At 42.7% G+C, this 27,858-nt stretch overlaps 1 protein-coding gene across 1 annotated transcript in view; it reads left to right on the top strand.

The window, feature by feature from the left end:
• Positions 1-12,869, top strand: part of ZBTB11 (zinc finger and BTB domain containing 11) — a 29,512-nt gene extending 16,643 nt beyond the window's left edge. The window contains exons 6-11 of the mRNA XM_516629.7: positions 2,293-2,538; positions 6,068-6,212; positions 7,494-7,611; positions 9,375-9,533; positions 9,643-9,818; positions 10,629-12,869. Coding sequence (XP_516629.2) covers positions 2,293-2,538; positions 6,068-6,212; positions 7,494-7,611; positions 9,375-9,533; positions 9,643-9,818; positions 10,629-11,146 — 1,362 coding nt within the window. The 3' untranslated portion in view covers positions 11,147-12,869. The remainder of the gene's footprint in view (positions 1-2,292; positions 2,539-6,067; positions 6,213-7,493; positions 7,612-9,374; positions 9,534-9,642; positions 9,819-10,628) is intronic.
• The last annotated feature ends 14,989 nt before the right edge of the window (positions 12,870-27,858 follow it).

Raw genomic sequence — 27,858 nt, 5'->3', positions numbered from 1 at the left:
GCTGAGCGTGGTGGCCTATACCTGTAATCCCAACACTCCAACACTTTGAGAGGCAGAGATGGGAGGATCACTTGAGCCCAGGAGTTCAAGACCAGGCAATATAGCGAGACCCTGTCTCTACAAAAAAAAAAATGTTTTAATGTCATATTGGCTGGCCCGAAGTTAGTTATCTCAATTGACTGTTCACAGTTACAGATCGAACTCCTTGTTCTACTCTTTACCCCCTTCTCACTACTGCACTTGACTAGTGTAAAAAAAAAAAAAAGTCTAAAAAAATTTTATTAATATAAAGGGCACATTAAAATAACTAGAGTATTTTAGGAATAAAATATATAATACCATATAAAAAATCTCAGAAAAGTTGGAAAATATAACTAATGAAATCTCCCAGAAAATAGAGCAAAAAGACAAGTTAGAAATGGGAGTGAAAGAAAATAATAGAATTGGTCTGAGATACTCAGTATACAAATATTATTTTCAAACAGAACATGGAAAACAATACAAAGAAAAATTTCAGAACTTAAGGATAGAAGTTTCTGTGTTAAAGGAGTACGCTGAATGCCCAGAACAGTGGATGAAAATAAAACTGTATTAAAGTACATTATAAAATTTCAGAATCAGTGGACAAAAATCAAATAAGTTGCCAGAGGACAAACAATAACATTGTCAGTCTCATAAAAAGGATAAGGATCAGAATGGCTTTAGGTTTTTCAACAACAGCAACAGAAACTAGAAGACAAAGCCACACCATGTGTTTAAAATCTAAAGAGAAATGATTTCTGGCTTGAATTCTTACAGCCAATCAGTCAAACTTTTAATTATTTATGATGGTAGAATAAGAATATTTTCAGACATGCTAGGTCTCAAAATTATTACTTCCCAAATTTTCTCAGGAAGCTGTTGACAGACATGTTTCACTAAAATGAGCAAGACATGTTAAATAGAAAACATGGCATCCAGTTCAACAGAGTCCAAGGGATTCATCAAGACAATAGTGAAGGGGATCCCAGGATGAAGCCACGTATCAGGCAGTTAGGGAACAGTTAGCCCAGGACATAATGATTTTTTTTTTTTTTTTTTTTTTTTTGAGACAGGGTCTTGCTCTGTATCCCATGCTGGAGTGCAATGGCACTATCACAGCTCACTGCAACCTCCACGTCCCAGGCTCAAACGATCCTCCTGTCTTAGCCTCCCAAATAGCTGGGACCACAGGCATGCACCATAATGCTCGGCTAATTTTTCTATTTTTTTTGTAGAGACAGGGTTTTACCATGTTGCCCAGGCTGGTCTCAAACTCCTGGACTCAAGTGATCCACCCTCTTCGGGCTCCCAAATGCTGGGGTTCCAGACGTAAGCCACCACACCCAGCCCAGGACATAATGATTTGACAGAGATTTCCAAAAAGGGGATGGGTTTTAAATCTCCTCCCAGTACAGCTGGGGGCAGGGTATTGCAAATTAGTAAGTGCAAAGAGAAACAAAACAAAAAGCAAGAAAGGAAAAAGAATTACAGTGTACTGTATGTGGCCCAGTGGTAATAATATTTACATCCTAAAAATGTAAGCCTTGAAATTGGTCTACTCAAGAATATGATATAACTATATTGATAAAGAGGGGTAATGGAAATCATTTACATATCTAAGTAGGGAGTAGAGGAGTAAAAATGCAAATCAACTTCCATTATGTGTGTTACATAGAGTTACAAAGGGAAGCATCAAGAGAGAGTCATCCAAGCACAGCTGCACTTAAAAACAAAGTCAGAGATAACTCTAGAAGCAAAATATGGTGGAGATGGTTGGCCAGGAGACCAGTTGTACTTATTGTTTTAAAAAATAGGTTTTGCAGAGGGTAAGCATATATAACTTTGATTTTAAAAATCAAAGATTTTTTAAAAATTGAAGATTTCTTGAATCTTCAACTATGAGATAAAATCCAAGGACCATCAATCACAGCCTTACCTTTCTATTTCCAGCCCCTACTCCTGTTCCACCTGATAACTATTAGTACTCATACTAATGATAGAATTCTGTCTTTGTTTTACTATTCCTGAAAGACCCATTTCAAGCCCAACCTTGTTGATATAAATCTTGTGCTGTTGTTAGACTTTAGCCTCTGCAGAATAGGGATTGAGTCTTATCCCTTTTATCTTTACAATCTAGTACCTATTGTTTTTTACATAGTGTGTTTATTGATTTATATAATTGTAACAAAAACAAAGTCCAAATATGAGTTGAGTTTCAGTTAACATTTTGTAATGGAAATACATTTAGAGAGAATTTTATTTTTCTTTTAGTTGTGTAAAAAACAGTTTCAGTACAGTGCCTCTTTGCGAGCACATCTTATTCGTCATACCAGAAAAGATGCACCCTCTTCATCCTCGTCCAATTCCACGTCTAATGAAGCATCGGGAACATCATCTGAGAAGGGCAGAACCAAGCGGGAATTTATATGTTCCATATGTGGAAGAACATTACCTAAATTATATTCTCTCCGAATACATATGTTAAAGCACACAGGTGTAAAGCCACATGCATGCCAGGTAAAGCTATAACGTTTATTTTGCTATTTAAAGAACATTAGAACTTAACTATGTGTGCCAAAGAGACTGGTGGGATATGTATTCTCAAGTCACGCTCATATTTGTAAAATGTCAGGTAAATTTATGACTTCTTTATTGCCTAGATCAAAGGTGATTCCCTATGGTGTTTTTTAATTTGCTCTCTGAAGTTGTAATTTGAATCTATTTAAGATGTTTGTGAAAACTTACTAGGGTCCAGAGGATGTATAGGGTGAAAAATAACCAGTTTATCATCCCAGTCATTCCTTAACCTTCAACTGGACCAACCAGGACTAGAAAGGAACCCATGGCTTAAACAAATCTCTGTGGTCCGTAAAAGTCCTGCCTAAGCTGTGTTCTTCTCTAGAGCTAAGGATTGAGAGTACCTAAATGCCAAAATATGACTCAAGGGTAATGAATCCTGTGATTAGCCAGCTTTGGGCTATTTGAAACAGTGAAAAATTTCTAGTAGCACCTGTAGCCTTATATATGAGTATGACTCAGTTTGGGTTTTTTTGTCTGTTTTGAGACGAGGTCTTGTTCTATCTCTCAGGCTGGAATGTAGTAGCATGATCACGGCTCACTGCAGCCTCCATCTCCCAGAGGATTAAACCATCCTCCCACCTTGGCCTCCCAAGTAGCTGGGACTACAGATGTGCACCACCACGCCTGGCTAATTTTTTTAAATTTTGTGGAGATGGGGCCTAACTATGTTGCCCAGGCTGGCCTCAAACTCCTGGGCTCAAGTAGTCTTCCTACGTCAGGCTCCCAAAGTACTGGAATTATAGGCGTGAGCCACTATGCCAGGCCTGACTTAGTATTTTTATTAAAAAACAGTTTTGGAACCAATGAGATTTTTTTTCTTTCTGTATTTTAATAGTTTTTGGGGAACAGGTGGTGTTTGTTTACATGGGTAAGTTTTTTAGTAGTGTTTTCTAAATTTTGGTGTACCCATTACTTAAGCAGTATACACTATACCCAGGGTGTAGTCTTTTATGCCTCACCCCCAACTCACCCTTTCCCGCAAGTCCCCAAAGTCCGTTGTATCATTCATAGCTTAGCTCCCAATTATGAGTGAGAACATACGATGTTTGGTTTTCCATTCCTAAGTTACTTCATTTAGAGTAGTGCTCTCCAGTCATTTGAACCTGGGAGGTGGTGGTTGCCGTGAGCCGAGGTGGCACCACTGCATTCCAGCCTGGACAACAAGAGCAAAACTCCATCTCAAAAAAATTAATTAATTGGCCGGGTACAGTGTGGCTCACGCCTGTAATCCCAGCACTTTGGGAGGCCGAGGCAGGCGGATCACAAGGTCAGGAGATCGAGACCATCCTGGCTAACAATCCTGGCCATCTCTACTAAAAATACAAAAAATTAGCCAGTCATGGTGGCACACACCTGTAATCGCAGCTACTTGGGAGGCTGAGGCAGGAGAATTGCTTGAACCCGGGAGGCAGAGGTTGCAGTGAGCCGAGACCGCACCACTGCACTCTAGCCTGGGCGACAGAGTGAGACTCCGTCTCAAAAAAAAAAAAAATTAATTTTTAAAAGAGGTAGTGGTCTCCGGTTCCATCCAGGTTGCTGCAAATGCCATTATTTTGTTCATTTTTATGACTGAGTGGTATTCCATGGTATATTTATACCACATTTTCTTTATCTGCTCATTGATTTATGGGCATTTGGGCTGGTTTCATATTTTTGCAACTGAATTGTGCTGTTGTAAACATGCATGTGCAAGTATCTTTTTCATATATCAGATTTTTTAAAGACAGGGTCTTTCTTATTACCCAGGCCGGAGTACAGTGGCATTATCTTAACTCAGTAAACTCGAACTCCTGGTTTCAAGCAATCCTCCTGCATCAGCTACCCGAGTAGCTAGGACTTCAGGTGTATGCCACCACACCCACCTAATTTTTTTTTTTTTAAGTTTTTATAGAGACCCTGCCTTTTTATAGATCTTGCTATATTGCCCAGGCTGGTCTTGAACTCCTGGTCTCAAGCTGTTCTCCCACCTGGGCCTCCCAAAGTGCTGGGATTATAGGCATAAGCCACTGTGCCTGGCCTCCAGTGAGGTTTTTTATATTTCTCTTTTTTGTTCCTTTTTATTATTTTAGAAGAGAATGGGTTGAACTCTCATGTACCCTTCACTCAACTTCAGTAGCTACCAGCTCGTGGTACATGTGTTTTATGTATACTGTTATTCACTACCCTACTCCCACCTCCACCCCCACCCTGCCAGGTTTTTGTTTTTTGTTTTTTGGAGGCAGGGTCTCACTCTGTTGCCGCAGGCTGGTGTGCAGTGGCGCCATCTCGGTTCACTGCAACCTCCACCTCCCAGGTTCAAGCAATTCTCCTGCCTCAGCCTCCCGAGTAGCTGGAACTACAGGCACACGCCACCACGCCTGGCTAATTTTTTGTATTTTAGTAGAGACAGGGTTTCACCATGTTGCCCAGGCTAGTCTCGAACTCCTGAGCTCAGACAGTCCAACCACCTCAGCCTCCCAAAGTGTTGGGGTTACAGGCATGAGTCACTTTGCCCAGCTCCGCCAGTTATTTTGAAGCCAAGTCCTAAGGATCACTTTATTTGTAAATTTATGGTTTTTTTTTTTTTTTTTTTTGAGACTGATTCTTGCTCTGTCACTGAGGCTGGAGTGCAGTAGCACGATCTTGGCTCACTGCAACCTCTGCCTCCTGGGTTCAAGTGATTCTCCTACCTCAGCCTCCCGAGTAGTTGGGATTACAGATGCCTGTCACCACACCTGGCTAATTTTTGTATTTTTTTTTTTTTTAAGTAGAAACAGGGTTTCACCATGTTGACCAGGCTGGTCACGAACTCCTGACCTCAAATGATCCGCCCGTCTCAGCCTCCCAAAGTGCTGGGATTACCAGCATGAACCACCACACCCGGCCATAAATTTAAATACCAAGTATTAGTTGGGCCTCTGGTCTTCCCATGTGGCACTACTCAGTATGTGTGGTCTGTGGACAATAAGTACAGAAATAAGAGAGTAAGCATGTAGAAACTGTCATAGCAATTTGGCATTGTCACGTCATTTTTAACAAAAATTTTTGTGTTTAACAAAAATTTCTCCCAGTGGATTGTGGAAAAGGAAAAAAAAATAATTAGTTCTTCATCACAGTTTGAAAAGCACTGTTCTAGTTGGTGTAGCAGGAAATGGTATATTGTTCTTGATTAAGCTTCCATGTCTCTTAATATAAGGTATACTATTTACCAGTCTCAAAGATAGCATGAGGTTTGTCTGATTTTTACTATTTTGAGAATCTCTGGTGATCACATGGATTTAAGAAAGATAACAATATTTGTTGAATACTGAATCAGAAGAGGGGTCAACTTTCAAGTTGGTTTCAACTTTCACTTTGTCATTATGTTTTATTGTAAGTTAAATAATTTAAATATTTATTTAAAATAATATATTCATTTTCTCTGTCTTCATTCAGAAACAATCTCCCTTTTTGTTTTATTGACTTAATCACCCCTGTTCTATCTTAGGTCTGTGGAAAGACTTTTATCTATAAGCATGGTCTAAAATTACATCAGAGTCTTCATCAATCACAGAAGCAGTTCCAGTGTGAACTATGTGTTAAGTCATTTGTTACCAAACGGAGTCTTCAAGAACATATGAGTATTCACACAGGTAATGAGAAATTTATATTGACATAGTTACATTTCATAAACTATTAATGATTATGCTTTAATTATACCAGAAAGTATATTGATAAACTGATAGTCGTGTGTGCTCAATTTTGTATTGAGACAGTATTTTAAATTAAAAGTGCAGGCTGGGCGCGGTGGCTCACGCCTGTAATCCCCAGCACTTTGGGAGGCCGAGGCAGGCAGATCATGAGGTCAGGAGATTGAGACCATCCTAGCTAACACGGTGAAACCCTTTCTCTACTAAAAAGACAAAACATTAGCCGGGCATGGTGGCAGGCGCCTGTAGTCCTAGCTGCTCGGGAGGCTGAGGCAGGAGAATGGCGTGAACCCGGGAGGCGGAGGTTGCTGTGAGCCGAGATCGCGCCACTGCACTCCAGCCTGGGCGACAGAGCAAGAATCCGTCTCAAAAAAAAAAAAAGCGTTTTCTCAGATCTGGTTTTACAGCTATGTTTGTGTATGGAATATTCATTGTTTCCCTCAGTGTAGAAAAATGTGTACTAAGTGTTAAAATCATGCATAATTTAAATCCAGGCATAAAGAAATGATCATGCTTTTAAAAAGTTAAATGGTAGGGAGACATAATGTCAACATAGTAGTTGGCTTATATTTTTTTGTCCATACATACTTATTTTTAGATGTTTTAAAGCAAAAATGTGGGAATAGCCAATGAAGGGTAGATACCTGCTGCAACTTGTATTCAACTCTAGTACTATTACAATCCATAGATCATACAACCGTATCACGTTCCTAGGGTCATACCCTCTGATAGTACTATGGTTGTTGACAGGAAATGGGGATTTTGACATGGGTTATTGTTAATCTTAGATGTCTGCCAAATGTTATGGCTTCCATGTCCCCTTGGTAAAGTAACTTCTGAAATATGACATGAAGAATTCTGTTTATTAAAGGCCAGGCGTGGTGGCTCATGCCTGTAATCCCAGCACTTTGAGAGGCCAAGGCGGGCAGATCACAAGGTCATGACATCGAGACGCTCCTGGCTAACATGGTGAAACCCGTCTCTACTAAAAATACAAAAAATTAGCTGGGTGTGGTGGCACGTGCCTATAGTCCCAGCTACTCGGGAAGCTGAGGCAGGAGAATCACTTGAACCTGGGAGGTGGAGTTTGCGATGACCCGAGGTCACGCCACTGCACTCCATCCAACCTGGGCAACAGAGTGAGATGCCACTCAAAATAAAAAAATTCTGTTAAAAGAGGACTGATTGCTGGATATGTGACAGGGTTTTAATTTTTTCTAATAGGAGAGTCCAAGTACCTTTGCTCAGTTTGTGGAAAGTCTTTTCATAGGGGCTCTGGACTCAGCAAGCACTTCAAGAAACACCAACCAAAGCCTGAGGTTCGAGGCTATCATTGTACTCAGTAAGTATTCAATATGTGAGGCATTCAGTTAATTTAATTATGTTTTTACTCAGTTTTCAAAAAAATATTTGAAGATAATATTAAACTGTAACTTCAGTTTACTCTTGATTTTAATGTCCTTTTTTTCTTGCCTAAAGGTTACTATTTTTAACATCTTTGAGATGTAAATCATTTACCATACAAATCACTCATTTAAAGTGATTTAAGATTTTCAAATGTACTACCTGGAAGTGGGGACTGTGGGAAAGAAGAGTCTCACTGCCAGCCAGTTTCTTTTCCCCCTTCTTCTTCATTTTCCAGATCCTCCTAAAATAAAATCTCTGTTACAATTGAGGTAAAATTCATATAACATAAAATTAATCGGGACAGGCACAACAGCTCAAGCCTGTAATCCCAGCAGTTTGGGAGGCCAAGGCGGGCAGATCATCTGAAGTCAGAAGTTCGAGACCAGCCTGGCCAACGTGGCAAAACCCCATCTCTACTAAGAATACCAAAATCAGCCGGTTGTGGTGGTTCACACCTGTAGTCCCAGCTACTTGGGAGGCTGAGGCAGGAGAATCACTTGAACCCTGGAGGTGGGAGGTTGCAGTGAGCCAAGATCACACCACTGCACTCCATCCTGGGTGACAGAGTGAGTCTCCGCCTCAAAAAAAAAAAAGTCATTTTAGGGTGGTAGGGTGGGCGCAGTGGTTCATGCCTGTAATTCCAGCACTTTGGGAGACAGGTGGGAGGATCGCTTAAGGCCAGGAGTTCAAAACTAGTCTGGGCAGGCAGCATAGCCAGACCCTGTCTCTTAGGAAACAAAAAGCCAGGAAGCTCTCTCTTTTGCTTTTCTTTTAACTTTTAGGTTCAGGGGTACATCAGAAAGCTCTCTTACAGGGATTCAACAATTTTTTTTCTTTGTTAAACATTTGCCTAGTCACTATAAGCTTTTCATTAGTTTTTAGAGTTCCTGGTAAGGTTGATTCTAACAGTTTGCCAGTTTGTCCTCTGCTTTCGTGGAGAGATGGGCTTTTGGAGCTTCCTATTGACGTATTTGTTGATGTTACTCTAATTAGTCTTATTTTGAAACAAAGATAGTTTGTTATCAATACATTTTTAGTTATTAATGAAAGTACACCCAACCCAAACAGGCTTGAATTAAATACAAAGTCTAGGAGTCTGGGTGGTTTAATGTAAACTGGATTCAAATTCATTAGCACTTGTTTTCTCTGAGGCACCATATGGACAAGACAATGGCAGTGGTTTCAGTCTCACATCCTCTCAAATTCCAAATTGTCAAACTTCTTTTCTGGTAGTTCCATCAAAGCCCTGAGGGTTACTCCATTTACATCAAGTTAAGTCAGTCATCCCTGAGTCAATCACTATGGCCAAGGGAATGCTTTGTTGTGATTAATTTAGGCCCAAGTCATTTGCTCTATCCCTAGGGTCAAAGGTAAAGTCGACCCTCAACACATGGACTAAGAATGAGAGGGTTGAAATAGGGATCTCAAAGTGGGGTAATTTAGGAGAGAGAATAGTAAATTTCCTCTGTAATAACCTTTGGGAACTATGCACGATTCTTTCTAAAACATTTCTAGTAGTCTTAAGATGAAAAGAACCTAAAACCCTGTAGCCTTTATGCAAGATTAGAAAATTAGGGAATTCTTTTAAGTTGAGATCATCTTTTGGAGTTCTAAAAAACTAAAAATAGTTACTGAGTTCTTGGAAACTTGTTTTAAAGGAATAAGATTATCCAGTTGGGTAACTGAACTTTATTGCAGATGTGAAAAAAGTTTCTTTGAAGCTAGAGATCTTCGCCAGCACATGAACAAACATCTTGGTGTGAAGCCATTCCAGTGCCAATTTTGTGATAAGTGCTATAGTTGGAAGAAAGATTGGTATTCCCATGTGAAGTCTCATTCTGTCACTGAGCCTTATAGGTGAGTAAATTTGAGAAGGAGCTGAACTTAATTGATACATGTGTGTACTCTGATTGTTATGGCTGCTACTTCTTTGGACAAAATAATTGGGTCTTTTCCCCTATTTTAGGTGTAATATATGTGGCAAAGAATTTTATGAAAAAGCTTTGTTCAGAAGGCATGTAAAGAAAGCTACCCATGGGAAGAAAGGAAGAGCAAAGCAAAACCTGGAACGGGTGTGCGAAAAATGTGGAAGAAAATTCACTCAGCTAAGAGAGTATAGGAGACACATGAACAACCATGAAGGTAACTATACTTTATATTATATGTATCCTTATAGAATAAAAGCCAGTCCAGTAGTGATTCTCCCTTTACCAGCTCTTTCACCTTCCTTGGTAAAAGGTTAATTTCATATCTTTATTCAAATGACAGAGGTGATCCTGAACCTGAGTACCTAATTATTGTGTATATAAATAGATTCCTTTTTTAGTGAACTTAATTCTGTATCCACATTGTTACACTGAACTAAACTATTTGAAGCCTCTGCTTTGAAGGAATGAAGGAATAAATGAGTTTATGCACAGAAACTAAAATTTGTCTCAATCACATCTGTCCGCAGGAAGATCTTCAGAGAGATTTATAGTTCAGAATCTTGTTTATTCTTTTTTTTTTTTGAGACAAAGTCTTGCTCTGTCACCCAGGCTGGAGTGCAGTGACGCGATCCTGGCTCACTGCAACCTCTGCCTCCCAGGTTCAAGTGATTGTCATGCCTCAGCCTCCTAAGTAGCTGGGACTACAGGCACCCGCCACCATGCCGGGCTAATTTTTGTATTTTTAGTAGAGATGGGGTTTCACCATGTTGGTCAGGCTGGTCTCAAACTGCTCAGGTGATCCCCCTGCCTTGGCCTCCCAAAGTGCTGGGATTACAGGTGTGAGCCATCGTGCCCGGCAAAGAATCTTCTTTATTCTAAGGAAAGTCCTAAATAAAAGATTGCCACAGTCCAGATAGAAAGGCTTATGAGCTACTGTACTTTTTAATAAAAGGAAGTTTGGTAGGCAGTTTAAGTATATTTTGGTGCTTGCACCTCACTACACATGCTTTTTTTTTTTTTTTAGGAGTTAAGCCATTTGAGTGCTTAACATGTGGAGTAGCTTGGGCTGATGCCCGATCTCTAAAACGCCATGTCAGAACACATACTGGTGAACGGCCCTATGTCTGTCCTGTATGTAGCGAAGCCTACATAGATGCTCGAACACTCCGTAAACATATGACTAAATTCCACAGAGACTATGTGCCTTGCAAAATTATGCTGGAAAAAGACACCCTTCAGTTTCATAACCAAGGAACTCAAGTGGCACATGCTGTTAGCATCTTAACAGCAGGCATGCAGGAACAAGAAAGCAGTGGTCCTCAAGAACTTGAGACTGTGGTAGTGACAGGAGAAACTATGGAAGCTCTGGAAGCTGTTGCAGCTACTGAAGAGTATCCATCGGTATCTACACTTTCTGACCAAAGTATTATGCAAGTGGTTAATTATGTATTAGCACAACAGCAAGGACAGAAGCTATCTGAAGTTGCAGAAGCTATTCAAACTGTTAAAGTAGAGGTAGCACATATTTCAGAAGGAGAATGAGTATGTTAATGAAGATAAAAAGAAGTGACATCTCTTGTACACTGAACTCACAGAACATTTGTTTACAATTCTGTGTGACTGTCTGCTTGGAGTTTACATATCAAAGTTCTGGGCTGTTTGGTAACGTAACGTTTCCAAACATTTTGTCTGGCCAATGGGTTCTATAGAAAAGTCCGTTTAGTGTAGAGAAATTGAAAACAGATCTATTAGGTTGGTGCAATTGCTTTTGCACCAACCTAATATTTGATGGCAGTGGTTTATCATGATATACCTTTTATGAATTAATGTTTATAAATGACTGTACTGAATTTAAAACTGTACAGTTTCATTTGCATTTTGACATTACTTTATTATACGTTTTGCATTTAAAAGGCTGCACCAGTTGGCTTTTCTTCTGTTTCATTCTCAAAATATAGAGATTCTGTGATTTATTTGCCCTGTTTATGGTTTAAAAAGAAAATTCTAATATAAAGCATTTCAATAGGATGCATAGGTATATTACGTTTTTTAAATGCTTTAGATCTGTGATTCTTGACTTACTATTTATTTTATCCCCTTTTAAGTCAGGGATTCTTTATTCTATTTTAAAGCACTTATGAGTTACATGTTGTAATCAAGTTTGCACAATATATTTATCTATATGAGGAACCCATAAATGAATAGCTAATTTTAAAAATGCCATTAAAATGCATGAAATGCTTATTAAAACCTTACTATACTATTTCTTCAAGGCAAGTAAATTGACCATGAGAAAAGAACACAGTTATTAAACACTGTTGACGGGAAAATTCTCCTTGATAACATAGGACGATTAATGGGAAAAAAAATTCTCATTATTTGCAAAGAATGAACAAGTTAATGAACAAACAAACTAGATTTGGTATGTTTTCAGCTTTTGTATCATGTTTAATTGTTTAATTTGGTTGAAAAACTGCAGTTGAGAAATCAGATAGCAATATAGACATTCACAGCAGCTCTGTGGATACCATGTAATTGTCAGGTAATTTCAGAATGTTGAAAATTATTCAGTGCAGCCCTCATAGTATCATACTTGAAGAAATTGATTACAGTTCCACCAAATTGTTGAAGATAAATTATTTTTAAAGGTTATGAAAACTAAGTTATATTAATTCATATGTTTGATTTTTAAATCCCACTTCCTCAAGCTATCCAATTTTCTGACTTTGAAAATAACCATGAGAGATGCCACATTTCTCTCTGGGAAACTACCACTCAAAGTATAATTGTTAAAAATTAAGCTTTTAGGTATTAGAAGCTGTTATAAAGTATAAAATTAAGATATAAGCAGATCACATGTAAATCATTCCTAAAGCACAAGAAAAGAATGTGCCTTGATGTACATATATTACTAAGTTGCCTCTCCCAGTTTACTTTAAAAATGGCTTTAAGGATAAAGAATAAATGTGATAGCTGTGCATGCATTATATATTTGCATTTGCAAATTTCCCATTGTTTTAACAGCTGTGTGGCTGACTTTCAATTTTAAGACGTGAATTGACATACAGCCCATAACTTTATAATGGCTGCTCATTTATCTTATCTTTCAGTTAGTGGAAAAACATTTCAACCTGACTAAAATTTGGAATTGTGTCTTTTATGTTCCATCCTCTGTTGTTACTAGATTTAGTTTAAAAATTGTGTATGACCATTAATGTATGTCATAAACATGTAAATAAAAGATGTTGAATCTTGTTGAAAAGCATGAACTTTGGAGTTGAGCTTGTTACTATTTTCAATTCATAAATCAGTTGTTACTTGATGTGTTATTAAGTTAATTTATTTTTAAAGGGAAAGGAAATAAAACACTAAAAAATAACGATTGGAGGAACACAATATTAAAACTTCTTACTCTTAAATATAATTGATATGGACAAGAGGCAAGGAAATAATGGGTAGAAGAGGGCAGTTCCCCAGCAAAAGCCTGGAAACCCATGGCCCTAAATGGGAACAGGCATTCCTGTTTTCATGCCCAAATGTTGCCTTTTGGCCCACCATGCCCTCCTATCCTTTATCCATATAAACCCTAAACCCCAGGCTCCATGAGCAGAAGAGTGTTGCGGCAGAGGAGAGAAGAGAGGAGCATCTAAACGTCCAGAGGAGTTCAGCTGGGGACGGTTGGAGAGGAGATCATCTTCCCACTCCATCCCCTTTCCAGCTCCCCATCCATCCTGCTGAGAGCCACCTTTATCCAGCAATAAAATCCCCTGCATTTACCATCCTTCAATTTGTCCATGTGACCTGATTCTTCCTGGACGCTGGACAAGAACGCAGGTACCAAGAGGGCACTGAGCTAGTTAACACTTAAGCTATCTGTAGACAGCAGAGCTAAAGGAGCACTGTAACATGCCCACTGGGGCTTTGGGAGTTGCAGACACCCCCTACCAGATGCTACTGTGGGGCCAGAGCCCAAAAGCACTCAATCCAGCTCCTGCACTTGCCCATCTGCATGCTTCCCTCCTGTAAGGGGTTTGGGTGAACAGATGAGCCACACCCCTGTCTCATGTCCTGTGAGGATATCTGGGAACTTCCTTTTCATAATCTTGTCACAGGATTATATATTGTGCCATCAACCATCAGCTTTGAATAATGTAAATTTGTAAATTATATAAATTCCATGTAGAAACAAATGTTAAGAAGGTTCCAAAAATTCAGTGCAGTTTTAATGTTACCAAGAGGGCATTGTTAATTTATAACAATTCCTTTTTAGAAACATAAAGCATATTGCTGTCATGAGATGACTTCCAAAACCTATGGGTGTCTCCTGATCAAATATGGACGCCTTAAGCACTTTTGGCTACTTGTTACTGCTACGGCTACTAAGCAATTTGAATCACTTGTTATTCCCTGAAATGCATGTATTGTCAATCGAAGTGAATTAAGTAATGCTCTAACAGGTTTTAATATGTTCATTTTACTAAAAGCCAATGGGGGTTTGCATAATTGCCCAAGTTACTTAAACTGTTGGATTTAGAGCTAATCCAAACCTTCAGGCTTTTTTTCTGCCCCCTGTTGTTGTTTTTATAGCATTGGTATAAACTAGTGTGGGCATGTTTTTTTTGTTTGTTGTTTGAGACAGGGTCTCTGTTGCCCAGGCCAGAGTGCAGTGGTGCAAACACAGCTCTCTACAGCCTTGACCTCCTGGGCTCAAGCAGTGCTGCCTCAGCCTCCCAGATAGTGGGGACCACAGGTGTGCACCACCATGCCCAGCTAGATAATTTATTTTTTGTAGAGATGGGGTCTCGCCGTGTTGCCCAGGCTGGTCTCAAACTCCTAGGCTCAACTGATCCTCCCACCTAAGCCTTCCAGAGTGCTGGGATTAACAGGTGTGAGCCACTGCACTGGGCCAGTGATGCTTTTTGGGCCGATGATGCTTTCTGTTCCTGATTCTTTCTTTCAAATCTAATCTTTTTGGAGGTTCCTAACAGGGGTTTTACATCCAATGCTTGGCACATATGCAGTAAAAGTTAGCCTTTGCTTCCCCCAATCCTATAAATTTATCAGAACTAGTTGTTGAAATGTGTGGAGCAAAGATACATAATTTCTTTAATCACTTAAAATACACCATACTTATTTTGTAGTTTATTATTTGAAGATTTCATTTTGTTTTGGTTTTTTTTGGCTAGTCAAGTGAAGCAGTGGGAATGGAGAAGGAACAAAGAAATCTGTAACTAGTTGTGACCAATGAGTTATAAATACCACTGCAATCTTACCAGCCATCTGAAGTTTTGAAGTTTAATACTACTGTTATTAGATTTTTTTGTGGGTGGGGGTTGGACAGGCTCTCCTGTCGCCCAGGCTGGAGTGCAGTGGCACTATCATTGTTCACTGCAGCCTTGACTTACTGGGCTCAGGTGATCCTCCCACCTCAGCCCCCAGAGTAGCTGGGACTACAGGTGTATGCCACCACATCCAGCTAATTTTTTGTATTTCTAGTAGAGATGGGATTTCACCATGTTACGGAGGCTGGTCTGGAACTCCTTGCTCAAGTGATCCACCCACCTCAGCCTCCCAAAGTGTTGGGATTACAGGTGTGAACTGCTGTGCCCAGCCCTTCATGGAGTTTTATATTTTAGAGTATGAGTTCAACTCCTATAGGGCCTGCTATGTTTGAAATGTTTGTATCTTACAGAATTCATGTTGAAACTAAATCCCTAATGCAGCAGTATTGAGCTGTGGCTTTGGGAGGTGATTGAGTCATGAGGGCCTTGCCCTCATGAATATATTAGTGCCTTGTAAAAGGGCTGGAAGCTACTAGCTTTTGCCTTATGGCCTTGTGCCATGTGAGAACACAGCAACAAGGCTCCAATTTGGAAGCAGAGAGCAGCCCTTGTCAAACACTGAGCCTAGCAGAGCCTTGATCTTGAACTTCCCAGCCTCCAGAACTGTGACAAAATAAACTTGTTATTTATAAATTATGCAGTTATGGTATTTTGTTATAGCAGCCCAAATGGACTACTGACCTTATTTTAGGGAATCTTATGCCACCTATCTAGGTTGAAGATAGTTCCTTCCAGATCAATTTGTTTTCTTCTGCTAGGTTTCTGCAGGAGTTATCAGTGGCTAGGTACTATATTTCCATTAACTTCTCAGCCTATTGTTTCCCAGGTGAATAATTGTAAATTTGAACTCTAAACCAGTATTAGAACAAGCCTATTTTGTGCAAATCTTCAGGGTGCCATGGCTCACGCCTGTAATCCCGGCATGATGGGAGGCTGAGGTGGCCGGATCACCTGAAGTCAGGAGTTCGAGACCAGCCTGACCAACATGAAGAAACCCTGTCTCTACTAAAATACAAAATTAGCCAGGCATGGTGGTGCATGCCTATAATCCCAGCTACTCAGGAGGCTGAGGCAGGGAAATGGCTTGAACTTGGGAGGCGGAGGTTGCAGTGAGACAAGATTATGCCATTGCACTCCAGCCTGGGCAACAAGGGCGAAACTCCATCTCAAAAAAAAAAAAAAAAAATCTTCAGGGGACGCTTTTGGCCCACCTGAATCTTGGCATGAGACAATATCCTTTTCTCTCTGGGGTGGTGAATGGATTTTTTTCTGGTTTTGTGTTTTTGCTGAAAGTAAAGCTCTTCATTGGTCCCAGCTTTGTGTAGAGCTGTCGGTTTCTATTTTTGTGTACCCAAATCCTGATCTCTTGTCACCGTTTGGCTGTCCAAAGCCAATCCCTTTGAGACTGGAAATCTCATCTACTAGAGGCTACTGCAGTTTCAACTCAGTTTCATATTTGGAGCCCTAGGACATTCCCTTTCTTACAAAGTAAGTACTTTGACTTTCAAAGGATGTTATTAAGCAGAAATTTTCAGGTGTCTTAGTCTGCCAAATAAAACCATGTCGTGTTGTTTTTAAAAATATTTTTACTGTCTAGTTACTCTCTTTTTTCTTGGTGTGTCGTATTTTAGCAGTCTTCCTTTGCATTGAACATATTTTGGCAGTTTTTTTTTTTACCCCCTGTACCTTTGTCTGTCAATTCTCTCCATCTTCTCCCTTCCTGATAACCTATGAGAGTCCCTTGACCTGATTTTTAACTGTTTTTATTCAATATCTATTGAATTCTTTATTTCAAAAATTATATTTTTATGCTAGAATTTCCACGTTTCTTCATAGATGCTTATTTCTGCTTCCCATTTCCATTCAGCTTACTTTGCTGATTTTATTCATATGTTCATTTAAAATTCTTATTGAGCCGGGTGCAGTGGCTCACGCCCGTAATCCCAGCACTTTGGGACCCTGAGATGGGCGGATCACTTGAGGTCAGGAGTTCAAGACCAGTCTGGCCAACATGGCAAAACCCCGTCTCTACTAAAAATACAAAAAAATAGCCAAGGGTGGTGGTGGGTGCCCATAATCCCAGCTACTAGGGAGGCTGAGGCAGGAAAATTGCTTGAACCTAGAAAGCAGAGGTTGCAGTGAGCTGAGATTGTGCCACTGCACTCTAGGCTGGGCGACAGAGCAAGTCTCTGTGTAAAAAAAAAAAAAAAAATTGGCTGGGTATGGTAGCACGTGCCTATAATCCCAGCTACTCAGGCGGCTGAGGCAGGAGAATCACTTGAACCCGGGAGGTGGAGGTTGCAGTGAGCCGAGATCACGCCACTGCACTGTAGCCTGGGCAACAGAGGGAGAGTCCGTTTCAAAAAAAAAAAAAAATTGTGTCTGTTCTATGTGCTGTGCTATAAAATTATTACTTTGAATATATCACAAGTTATACTAGCATTTTACTGGAAAGTAGTCCCAGTCCAGACCCCAAGAGAGAGGTTCCTTTGACCTCGCGCAAGATTTTGAATTCAGAGTGAGTCCATAGAGTATAGTGAAAGCAAGTTTATTAAGAAAATAAAGGAATAAGGCTGGGCGCGGTGGCTTACGCCTGTAACCCCCAGCGCTTTGGGAGGCCGAGGCAGGCGAATCATGAGGTCAGGGGTTCCAGACCAGCCTGGCCAACATGGCGAAACCCCATCTCTACTAAAAATACAAAAATTAGCTGGGCATGGTGGCACGTGCCTGTAATCCCAGCTACTTGGGAGGCTGAGGCAGGAGAATCACTTGAACCTGGGAGGCGGAGGTTGCAGTGAGTCGAGACCTTGCCACAGCACTCCAGCCTGAGCAACAGAGCAAGACTCCGTCTCGCAAAAGAAGCAAGAAAATAAAGGAATAAAAGAATGGCTATGCCATAGGCAGAGCAGTGGTATGGGCTGCTCCACCGAGTATACTTCTAGCTATTTTTTGATTATATGCTAAACAAGGGGTAGATTATTCATGGGTTTTTCAGGAAAGAGGTGGGCAATTCCTGGAACAGAGTTCCTCCACTTTTTAGACCACATGGGGTAACTTCCTGACATTGCCATGGCACCAGTGGGAGTGTCTTTTAGCATAACACATTATAATTAGCATATAATGAGCAGTGAGGATGATCAGAGGTCACTTTCATCGCCATCTTGGTTTTGGTGTGTTTTAGCAGGCTTCTTCACCACATCCTGTTTTATCAGCAAAGTTTTTATGACCTGTATCTTGTGCCAACCTTCTATCTCATCCTGTGACTAAGAATGCTTAATCTCCTGGGCATGCAGCCCAGTAGGTCTCAGCCTTATTTTACCCAGCCCCTATTCAAGATGGAGTCACTCTGGTTCTAACAGCTCTGACATCATTGATGGGCATTTGGGTTATTTCTAGCTTTGGGCTGTCATGAAGAATGCTGCAAACAACATTTTTACCCTTGTCATGTCTCTTGGTATATATGTGCATGCATTTCTATTGGGTACATAACTAAGAGTGGGATTTCTGAGTCATTTGGATTTGTGACTGTGAAATTGCTTTGGCAAAGATTATATCAGTGAGAAAATTATGGTAGTCTGGGAGATCTGATTTAGCCAACTTCCCTCTCGTCTTTAGCCTTCAAGCTGTCCTAATTATTCCTGGGTTTAAGATAGTTTAAATGATAATCACCCTTTCCCTAAACAACTGCCTTTGTAAGGCTAATGAGAGACCACCAGGTTAGGAGGATGGATGAGCCTGAATTCTGCTAAGGTGTGGACAAAAGCAAATGCCAGCCATTATTCCAGAGGTCACAAGATACGTGACTTCCTGTTACTCCTGAAGATAACATCACTACGTAGAACCTGAGATTGGCCTTTCGAGATATCTTTTCAGGTTTTTTGCATGTCTTACCCAAGTGGCTTCACCTGGACCCACCAACGATCCTGTGACCCCAGCCAGAAGTGACTCAGGGCAAGAGGACAACTTCAACTCCCTGTGATTTCATCTCTGAACTAACAAATCAGTAGCAAGCACCCATAGCTTAGAAACCTCTACCCCTTTCCCCGAACTACCTTTGAAAAATCTCTAACCTATGAGACTTCAAGGAGATTGATTGAAGTAGTAACTCAGTCTCCCAGGTGGTGGCATGACTGGCCTTGTATCAGTTAAACTCTTTACTACAAGGCAATGAATTTATTTTGTTTTTGCAGTGCACAGAAAGAACCAGTCAGAGGGTTACAAATGTTCAACTTTTGTAAGATAATATGTTCAGGCTGGGTGTGGTGGCGCCTGTTATCCCAGCACTTTGGGAGGCCGAGGCAGGCAGATCACCGGAGGTCAGGAGTTCAAGACTAGCCTGGCCAACATAGTGAAACCTCGTCTCTACTAAAAATACAAAACTTAGCCGTGCCTGTAATCTCAGCTACTTGGGAGGCTGAGGTGGGAGAATTGCTTGAACCCGGAAGGCAGAGGTTGCCATGAGCTGAGATCATGCCACTGCACTCCAGCCTGGGTGACAGACCAAGACTCTGTCTCAAAAAAAAAAAAAATCTGAGACTAGGTAGTTTATTGTAAAAAGAGGTTTATTTGGCTCACAATTCCAAAGGCTGTACAGAAAGCATGGCTGGGGAGACCTCAGCAAACTTACAATCATGGTGGATGTCAAAGAAGTAGTCACATCTTACATGGCCGGAGCAGGAGGAAGAGAGTGGGGGGAGGTGCCACACACTTTTAGACAACTGGATCTTGTGAGACTCTGTCAGGAGAATAGTACCAAAGGAGGAAATCCACCCCCATACTCCAATCAAGTCCCACCAGGCCCCACCTTCAACACTGGGGAAAACAATTTGACATGAGATTTGGGTGGAGACACAGACCCAAACCATATCGGCCATTCAGATATCCTTTTTGTGTAGTAATTATTTCTTAATATCACATCCGATTTCCAATGGGATTTTGTATCTTTTTCTCTTTCTGAATGCAAACTCTTTGTCATTTATGCTTTGCAAATTCCACCTCCCACTTCAGAGCTTGACTTTTCATTCTCTTAATGGTATCTTTTTGTGAATGTCCTTAACTTTAATGTCACCCAATTTATAAATCTGTCTTTTTAGAGACTTTCCCTGTCAGAAGATCATCACATTTCCTCACTTTAAAAAAATTTTATGGGCCGGGTGCAGTGGCTCACACCTGTAATCCCAGCACTTTGGGAGGCCAAGGTGGGTGAATCACAAGGTTGGGAGTTTGAGACCAGCCTGGCCAACATAGTGAAATCCCATCTGTACCAAAAATACAAAAATTAGCCATACATGGTGGTGGTGTAACCAAGTGAGTTACAGAGAAATGCCACACTCTGAGACGAATTCAGGAGTCCTTTATTAGCCGTCGACTGAGAGACGGCTAGTGCTCAAAGTTCTCTCAGTCCCAAAGGGGCTACATTTTCTTTTACACTTTGGTTTAGAAAGGGGAGGGGGGGTCTAGTGAGAACAATCTTACAGAAGTAAAGTAGGCAAGAAGTTAAAAGGATAAATGGTTACAGGAAAGTAAACAGTTCCAGGTGCAGGGGCTTTTAGACTATCACAAGGTGATAGACGCGGGGCTTTGGGCGTTATCAACCGGACACAAACGCCGGGGCTCTGGGTGCTGTTAACCAGGCAAATGCCTGGGAACTGCAGATATAGCTCGCCACAGTATCTTATCAGTTAATTGCATTCTTGGATGTGCTGGGAGTCAGCTTGCACAAGTTAAGTCCTTGAGGAAGTGGGTGGGTAAGGGGCTGCAAGTGAAGGAGCCAAGATGGAGTCTGTCTGGCTCTCTCAGCTAAGGGAGAGTCAATTCAGGTTAAAACAAAGTAGGGTGTCATATTCCCCACTTGTGTTTTTGGGGAATCAAATCATTGATTCCTCAGTTATAACAAGGGGGTTATATTGGGTTTTAAGACACATAAGCTTGACAGAAGCTATGCGTTGCTTTATAAAGTTAAGAAACCAATTTAATATACAAGGCCCGAAGACTAAGCCTAACAATAGGAGGAGAAGGGGTCCAGCTAACCCAGTGATTAGAGTAGTTAGCCATGGATTCCAGTTAAACATGCTTTGGTACCGGGGGTGTTATTTTCCGATTGCTGTTGGCATCTATCTAGATTCTCTCAAACTTTTTGGAGAGTATCTTTTATGACCCCAGACTGATCGGCACAGAAGCAACAACTCTCTCCCCCAGAGTGGTGCGTAACCCTCCTTGAGAGAGAAATAGTGATCTAAGCCTCGGCGGTTTTGAAGAGCTACTTCAGCTAGAGACTCTACTTGGGTATGTAGTATATTTATGACTGATTGGAGATTGCTTAAATCAGCATCTACTTGTTGAGATAGGGACATTAGCCCAGTTTCTCCCTGAACCAGGGCAGCCGTGCCAATGGCTGCTGATCCGGCTATGCTAAGACTGGCCAGAAGGGGTACGAGGAGTGGGGCTGCTCGGCGAAACCTGGAATGTAATTCAGGGGGAGCAATGAGAAGTTGTGCTTCTGGCCCGCTATACACATAGACCTGGGGGAGCACATGAACCAAAACACACAGGAGAGGTCCTGGTTCAGTCCCATTGATGCAGCGTGTGAGACCTGAAGTGCAGGCTAACCAGGTATTGTTAGGTGCCTAGTAGGAGACTGAGGCACTTAAAGAAGTAAGTAGAGACTGATTACAGGTAGCCTGAAAGGGAGAAGAGACAAGTTATATCCGGCGCTAATTAAACAGGAAGCATTTCCGGACATGTCTCCTAATGTGAGGGCAGGGGGCGTGTACGACAAGAAAGAGAGCCAATTTTAAGTGCGGCTTCTACTCCTAATCCAGCATAATATGGGGGTTTGGCCTTTAGGCACAACCAACAATCTTGGGCTAGTCTAGGCTGGATGAGATTGAGAAGGTGATATAACCCGCCCAGAATGGACATCAGGCTGGGTTGGAGGTACTGTCGTTGCAGCTGAGGTTTGGGAACCAGGAATGGCGGCGGGACAGTTAAATCAACCCTGTCTGGATGTTTTTGGAATATAGGGTCACCTAAATCAGCTACAGGCCCGATTGGCTTCGGAGGGCTCCATGAGACCAGGATTTTCTTCTGGATGGTGAACATAGTTCCGACATCAAATCCTGGGATATAAAGCCTTAATCCCCATGACATGCTGTAATACCATTGAGCTAAATTAGGGTTATGGACAGTTACAGTAAGGGGATTACAATTTCTCTTAGTACACAGTTTAGGTCAGGAAGCACAAGCTATGGAAAGGGTAGAAGATTGGCTTGATCCCCCAGAGTAGGTGGCCAAAGTTACACATGTCCAGTCAGGGCAGAAAAACTGGTAAGAATCTTGACAACTAGAGTCAGGGTGATTTCCAGGACAGAGGTAAAAGTCAACATTCTGGAGTCCTTTTTCTGTACCTTTGGAGCTTCCACATCCAGTCTGGCTTCCGGAGTTTCCAAATCCTGCAGCAAGGTCGACGCTCCCCACTCCCATGACCGGCAAGATTGCATTGTTCTTCATGGGTACGGGCAGGCTCTGGGAACAAAGCACATAAATCAACTGCAAAAGAGACTTCCTTGGAAGTTCCTACCTTCCAAGTAGTGTTTGCAGACACACGTCCCGTCGTGAAAGAAGTGAGGAGGAAAGAGTAGGATGGAGCAGAGGACATAATAGGCGGAAACAAACAATAGAGGTAAATAAAAAGAATTAATCTGATGGCTTCACTTGACTTAGGCGCAGTTTTAAGGGACCTGGCCCAGGCTTGGGGAGCTATGTTTCTTGTTGGACTCTGTTAGACTTTTTGATGCGAGAGTGATGAATCCAAGCCGGAATGCCATCCACTTTCAGAGCCGTCGGCGTGGTGAGGATGACGGTATGAGGTCCTTTCCAGGCAAGAGTGAGTCCTTCTTTCTGGAACTTTTTAACATACACCAGGTCACCTGGCTGGAAAGAGTGGCAGGGCCCCGTCTGGTCAGGAACTGGATTGGGATGAGCTCCCCAGACAAGCGGCTGGATGATGTCTTGTACCTGTTGGAGAGACTGCAGGTACTGTAATAAATTAGCTTGTGAGATTTTTGCTAAATGGGTATCCCTTAGCTTAGGCAAGATAGGCAGAGCCCTTCCATACATGATTTCAAAAGGTGAAAACCCAGCCCCATAAGGAGTGCATCTTACTCTAAGAAGGGCTAGAGGAAGGAGCTTTACCCAGTTTTCACCAGTTTCTAGGATTAATTTTGTAAGAGTACTTTTTAGGGTGCGGTTCATGCATTCTACCTCCCCAGAGCTCTGGGGTTGATAGGCACAATGGAGCTTCCATTGAATGTTTAGTGCCTTACTGACCGAGCTATGGACAAGGTGAAGGCCAGTCCGTTATTAGACCCTATGGCAGCAGGCAGCCCATGCCGACAGATGATCTCATTGAGTAAAAGCCTAACTACCGTGGTGGCCGTCTCGTTTCTGGTGGCAAATGCCTCAGTCCATCCGGAGAAGGTGTCTACCAGTATCAGGAGGTATTTATACCCTGCCTGGTGCAGTTTTATCTCTGTAAAGTCAATTTCCCACCTTTCTCCTGGTAGTCTCCCCAGAGGCAGTGGCCTGGTCTGGGTTTAGGACGCTGCTTGGCATTTACCTGAGCACAAGCTGTACACCGAAGAGCTGCTTGGTTAGCTAAGTCCTGAAGGTGGGGGATCTTGAAACGGCTCCTCAGAAGCTGGGCCCATTTTACTCCTCCCAAATGGATGGTAGAATGCAGACAACTGATTAAAGTTTTCCCGAGGGCTCGGGGCATGACGATTGTGGAATGAGGAATAATCCACCAACCTTCCTGATTTTTACTGGCCTGAAAATCCAAAGCCTGTCTTTCTTCCTCTGTGGAGTATTCTGGGTGAGCTGGTGAGTCAGGTTGCGGAAAGGACACTGCAGGCAGTAGGGTCAGAGGTGCGACTGGGAGCCGGGCTGCCTCCTGAGCTGCAGAGTCTGCTCTTTGGTTACCACGAGCTATGGCTGTGTCCTCTCTTTGATGTCCTTTGCAGTGAATTACAGCCACCTGCTGAGGGAGCCAAATGGCTTCAAGCAGGGCTAAAATTTCTTCTTTATTCTTGATAATCTTTCCTGCTGAGGTGAGTAGCCCACGCTCTTGGTAGATGGCTCCGTCCACATGCACAGTAGCAAAAACATACCTGCTGTCAGTGTAAATGTTAATACGTTTGTCCTTACCCCATCAGAGGGCCTGAGTGAGGGCAACCAACTTAGCCCTCTGTGCCAAGGTACCTGCTGGTAGTGTCTGGGCCCACAGTATATCTGTCTCCGTAGTGATGGCCACACCAGCCTTTCGAACTCCCTGCTCAAGGTAGCTGCTACCGTCTGTAAACATGGTGGTGTCCACCTCCTTTAAAGGCACATCTTGGAGATCAGGTCGGCCAGTTTCTGTAGTCTCTAACAGTTCCTGGCAGTCATGGACAGGTGTGGTGAAGTCTGGATCTGGGAGCAAAGTAACTGGATTTAAACACATTGTGGGAGAGAAAGTTAAATGAGGCTGATCTAACAGTAAATTCTGATACTGCAAAATGCGAGCATTTGACATCCATTTGCCAGAAGCACTTCGCAGCAAAGTCTCTACGGCATGAGGCGCCATAAGGGTTAAATTTTGACCTAGAGTCAGTTTATCAGCCTCCTGAACCAGGCTTGCTGTGGCTGCTACAGCTCCCAGACAACTTGGCCACCCGGAGGCAACAGGATCCAGTCTTTTAGATAAACAGGCCACTGGGCGTCGACATGGCCGCGAAGTTTGAGTGAGTACCCCTTTAGCGACTCCTTGGCTTTCATGAAAAAAAGGTGGAATGGTTTTGAGATATTTGGGAGGGCTAGGGCAGAGGCCTCAGTTAATGCTTTCTTTAGGTTTTGAAAAGACTGTTCTTCAGTGTTAGTCCAAACTAGTGGGCCATTCTGTCCGGTAGCGGTGTACAGGGGCTTGGCAATTTCCGCGAACCCCGATATCCATAGGTGACAGTATCCCACAGCCCCCAAGAATTCATGTACCTGTCTCTTGGTGGTGGGAGTGGGGATTTGCAGGATGGCTTCCTTCCGAGCACTGGTGAGTGCCCTTTTTCCTTTATCTCATACCCCAGGTAGGACACTCTGGGAAGACAAAGCTGGGCCTTCTTGGCTGAGACCCGATACCCAAGCTCCTAAAGGAGGTAAAGTAGGTCCTTAATATGTTGCAGGCAGCTGTCAGTAGTTTCAGTAGCCAATAAAAGGTCATCCACATACTGAAGAAGAGTACAGTTAAGGGGACTGGCTCAGAATGGTAGAAGATCTTGTTGGAGGGCTTCCCCAAAAAGGGTGGCGGAATTTTTAAAACCTTGAGGTAACTGGGTCCAGGTCAATTGGGTGGTGTCTCCTGAGCCAGGATCTGTCCATTCAAAAGCAAAGATAGGTTGGCTTTTGGGGGTCAGAGGAATAGCAAAGAAAGCATCCTTTAAGTCAAGGACAGTGTATACTGTATGTTCTGGCGGGAGCAGGCTGAGTAAAGTTTAAGGGTTAGGGACAGTTGGATGGACAGTAACTGTCCACTTGTTAACTTCCCTCAAGTCCTGTACCGGCCGGTATTCATTTGTTCCGGGTTTCTGGACCAGCAAAAATGGAGTATTCCAGGTGGACTGACACGGTGTGAGTATGCCAGCTTGTAACAGTCACTGAATATGGGGATTGATCCCCTCTGTAGCCCGCTGACTCATAGGATACTGTTTTACCTGGACTGGCAGGGCAGTGGCCAGAAGTTCTACAACTACCGGCGGATGATGCTTTGCTAGTCCCAGGGGGTTTGACTCGGCCCAGACTCGAGGAAAGAGAGTCTGTAGATCCAATAGGAGAGAATTAGTTTTATTCTCCAGTGGTTGTGATGGTGAAACCAAAAGATATTCCTCTGACAGAGGGGTAGTTAGCAGGAGTTGGGCAGTAGGGGGCGTTGTGTCCCCTAACGGGAGGTGAGCCTGCTGGGCTGAGAAAGAGATAGAAGCCTATAACTTATGGAGCAGGTCTCGTCTGCAAAGGGGAAAGGGGCACTCTGGGACTACAAGAAATGAGTGGGTTACTCTTTTCTGTCCCAAACTCACTTCTCGTGAGTGGGTGACAGGATATTCCTGAATAGCTCTGGTGGCCCCTTGTACAGCCACTCTTTTATTAGAGACACTGCCTAAAGGTGTCTGCAGTACCAAGTGTTCCACCCTGGTATCCATTAGGAAGCATACAGGCTGTCCCCCCTACTGTAGCGCTCACCATGGGCTCTCAGGGGCCAAGAGAGAGGGAGCCCCAGTCCCGTCAGTCATCAGACTCCTCCGCTGCGGGGAGGGTGAGGACTTTTTTTTTCTGGTTTTTCCTCTGGCTTTAATGGGCATTCCTTCTTCCAGTGTCCAGCCTGCTTGCAATAAGCACATTGGTCTCTTTGTAGGGAAACCTGCTCACTTTTCCGGCCTTTCTGGCATGGACTGGGGTCCCCTGGCTAGTGCTTTGTAATGGGGGCCCTTCCCTTCTGGCTTCCTGGATGGCTGCCACTAAGATTTTCGCTTGTCTTTTGGATGCTTTACCGGGAGCCCTTTCAGCTGCCTGAGCTACTTGTTTTTGTTTTTCAAACTCTCGATTGTCACAAACTTTCTGGGCTACTTCTAAAAGCTGGCTAATGTTCATTCCAGCAAATCCCTCCAGTTTTTGTAATTTTCTTTTAATATCAGGGGCTGCCTGAGCCACAAATGCCAAATTAATAGCACGGCTAGTCTCAGGAGCCGCCGGGTCAAAAGGGGTGTAAGTTCGATAGGCCTCCTGGAGGAGTTCTAAAAAGACTCCAGGTGACTCATCAAGCCCCTGGACAACTTAAGTTTTATTAGACAGATTCACGGGTTTTCGAGCAGCTCCCTTGATGCCTGCAAGGAGATACTGGTAAAAATCATCCAAAGCTCTCCTCCCACCTGAGGAGTTTGGATCCCAATCAGGCCGGGTAGAGGGAAAAACCTGCTCAAGGAGGTTTTGGGCTTCCCCCTCCGGTCTACCGGCTGATGTAAGGAAATACTTTCTGGCCTCTCTTCAGATACGATCCCTCTCTTCAGAGGTGAAAAGGATTAAAAGGAATTGCTGACAATCATCCCAGGTGGGCTGGTGAGTCTGGAGCACGGACTCCATCAGTGAGGTCAAAACCTGGGGCTCTTCAGAGAAGGGGGGATTGTGAGCCTTCCAGTTGTACAGGTCAGAAATAGAGAAAGGGACATAAACTAAGAATGGAGCTGAGTGCTCATCACCCAGAGGGATTTGTGCCTCTCTCAGTGGGAGGAGGGGTGCTACCTCCTCCTGCCAAGGCTGTCTCGGGAGGCTATAGGCGGAGAACCCACAGGGGATGTAGTCGAGGAGACTAGGGAAGATTCTGAGGGAGCAGGAGGATTATAGGGCGGTGGAACTGTATGAGGAAAACTCCTCTTCTTCAGAGGGAGGCAATACAGGAGGAGCCGAGGGAGCTGAGGATCAGGACAAAAGTGTGGTCTGGCTTAAAAGGATCTTGGAGGTTGGATTACAAATGGCGCATGAGCAGAGCCAAGGGGGAGGGCTCTGGACCAAACTCAGCCATTGATCAATGTAGGGAAACTGATCGGGGTGACCAGGAGTTCCAGCAATGACCCTCCATACAGCCTGAACAGCTGTGAGGTTTAGTGACTCTTCTGGGGGCCACCCGGATCCAAACTTTGGTCATTCTACTTCACAGAGTGTCTGGAGTTTGCCTTTTTTAGGGCGGACTCTGTAATCATCTGAAAAGCCCAGAGAGAAATTTTGTAACATACATTGGAGAGGGCTCCAATCTTTACGAGGTCGGGAAGAAGAATTTCCCATTCTGGAGGCAATTTAACAAGGTTTGGGCAGAAATATTAAACCCAGCATGGA

This window comes from Pan troglodytes, chromosome 2 (assembly GCF_028858775.2).
Source record: "Pan troglodytes isolate AG18354 chromosome 2, NHGRI_mPanTro3-v2.0_pri, whole genome shotgun sequence".
Lineage (NCBI taxonomy): Eukaryota > Metazoa > Chordata > Mammalia > Primates > Hominidae > Pan > Pan troglodytes.
This window is presented reverse-complemented; position numbering and strand designations above follow the sequence as displayed.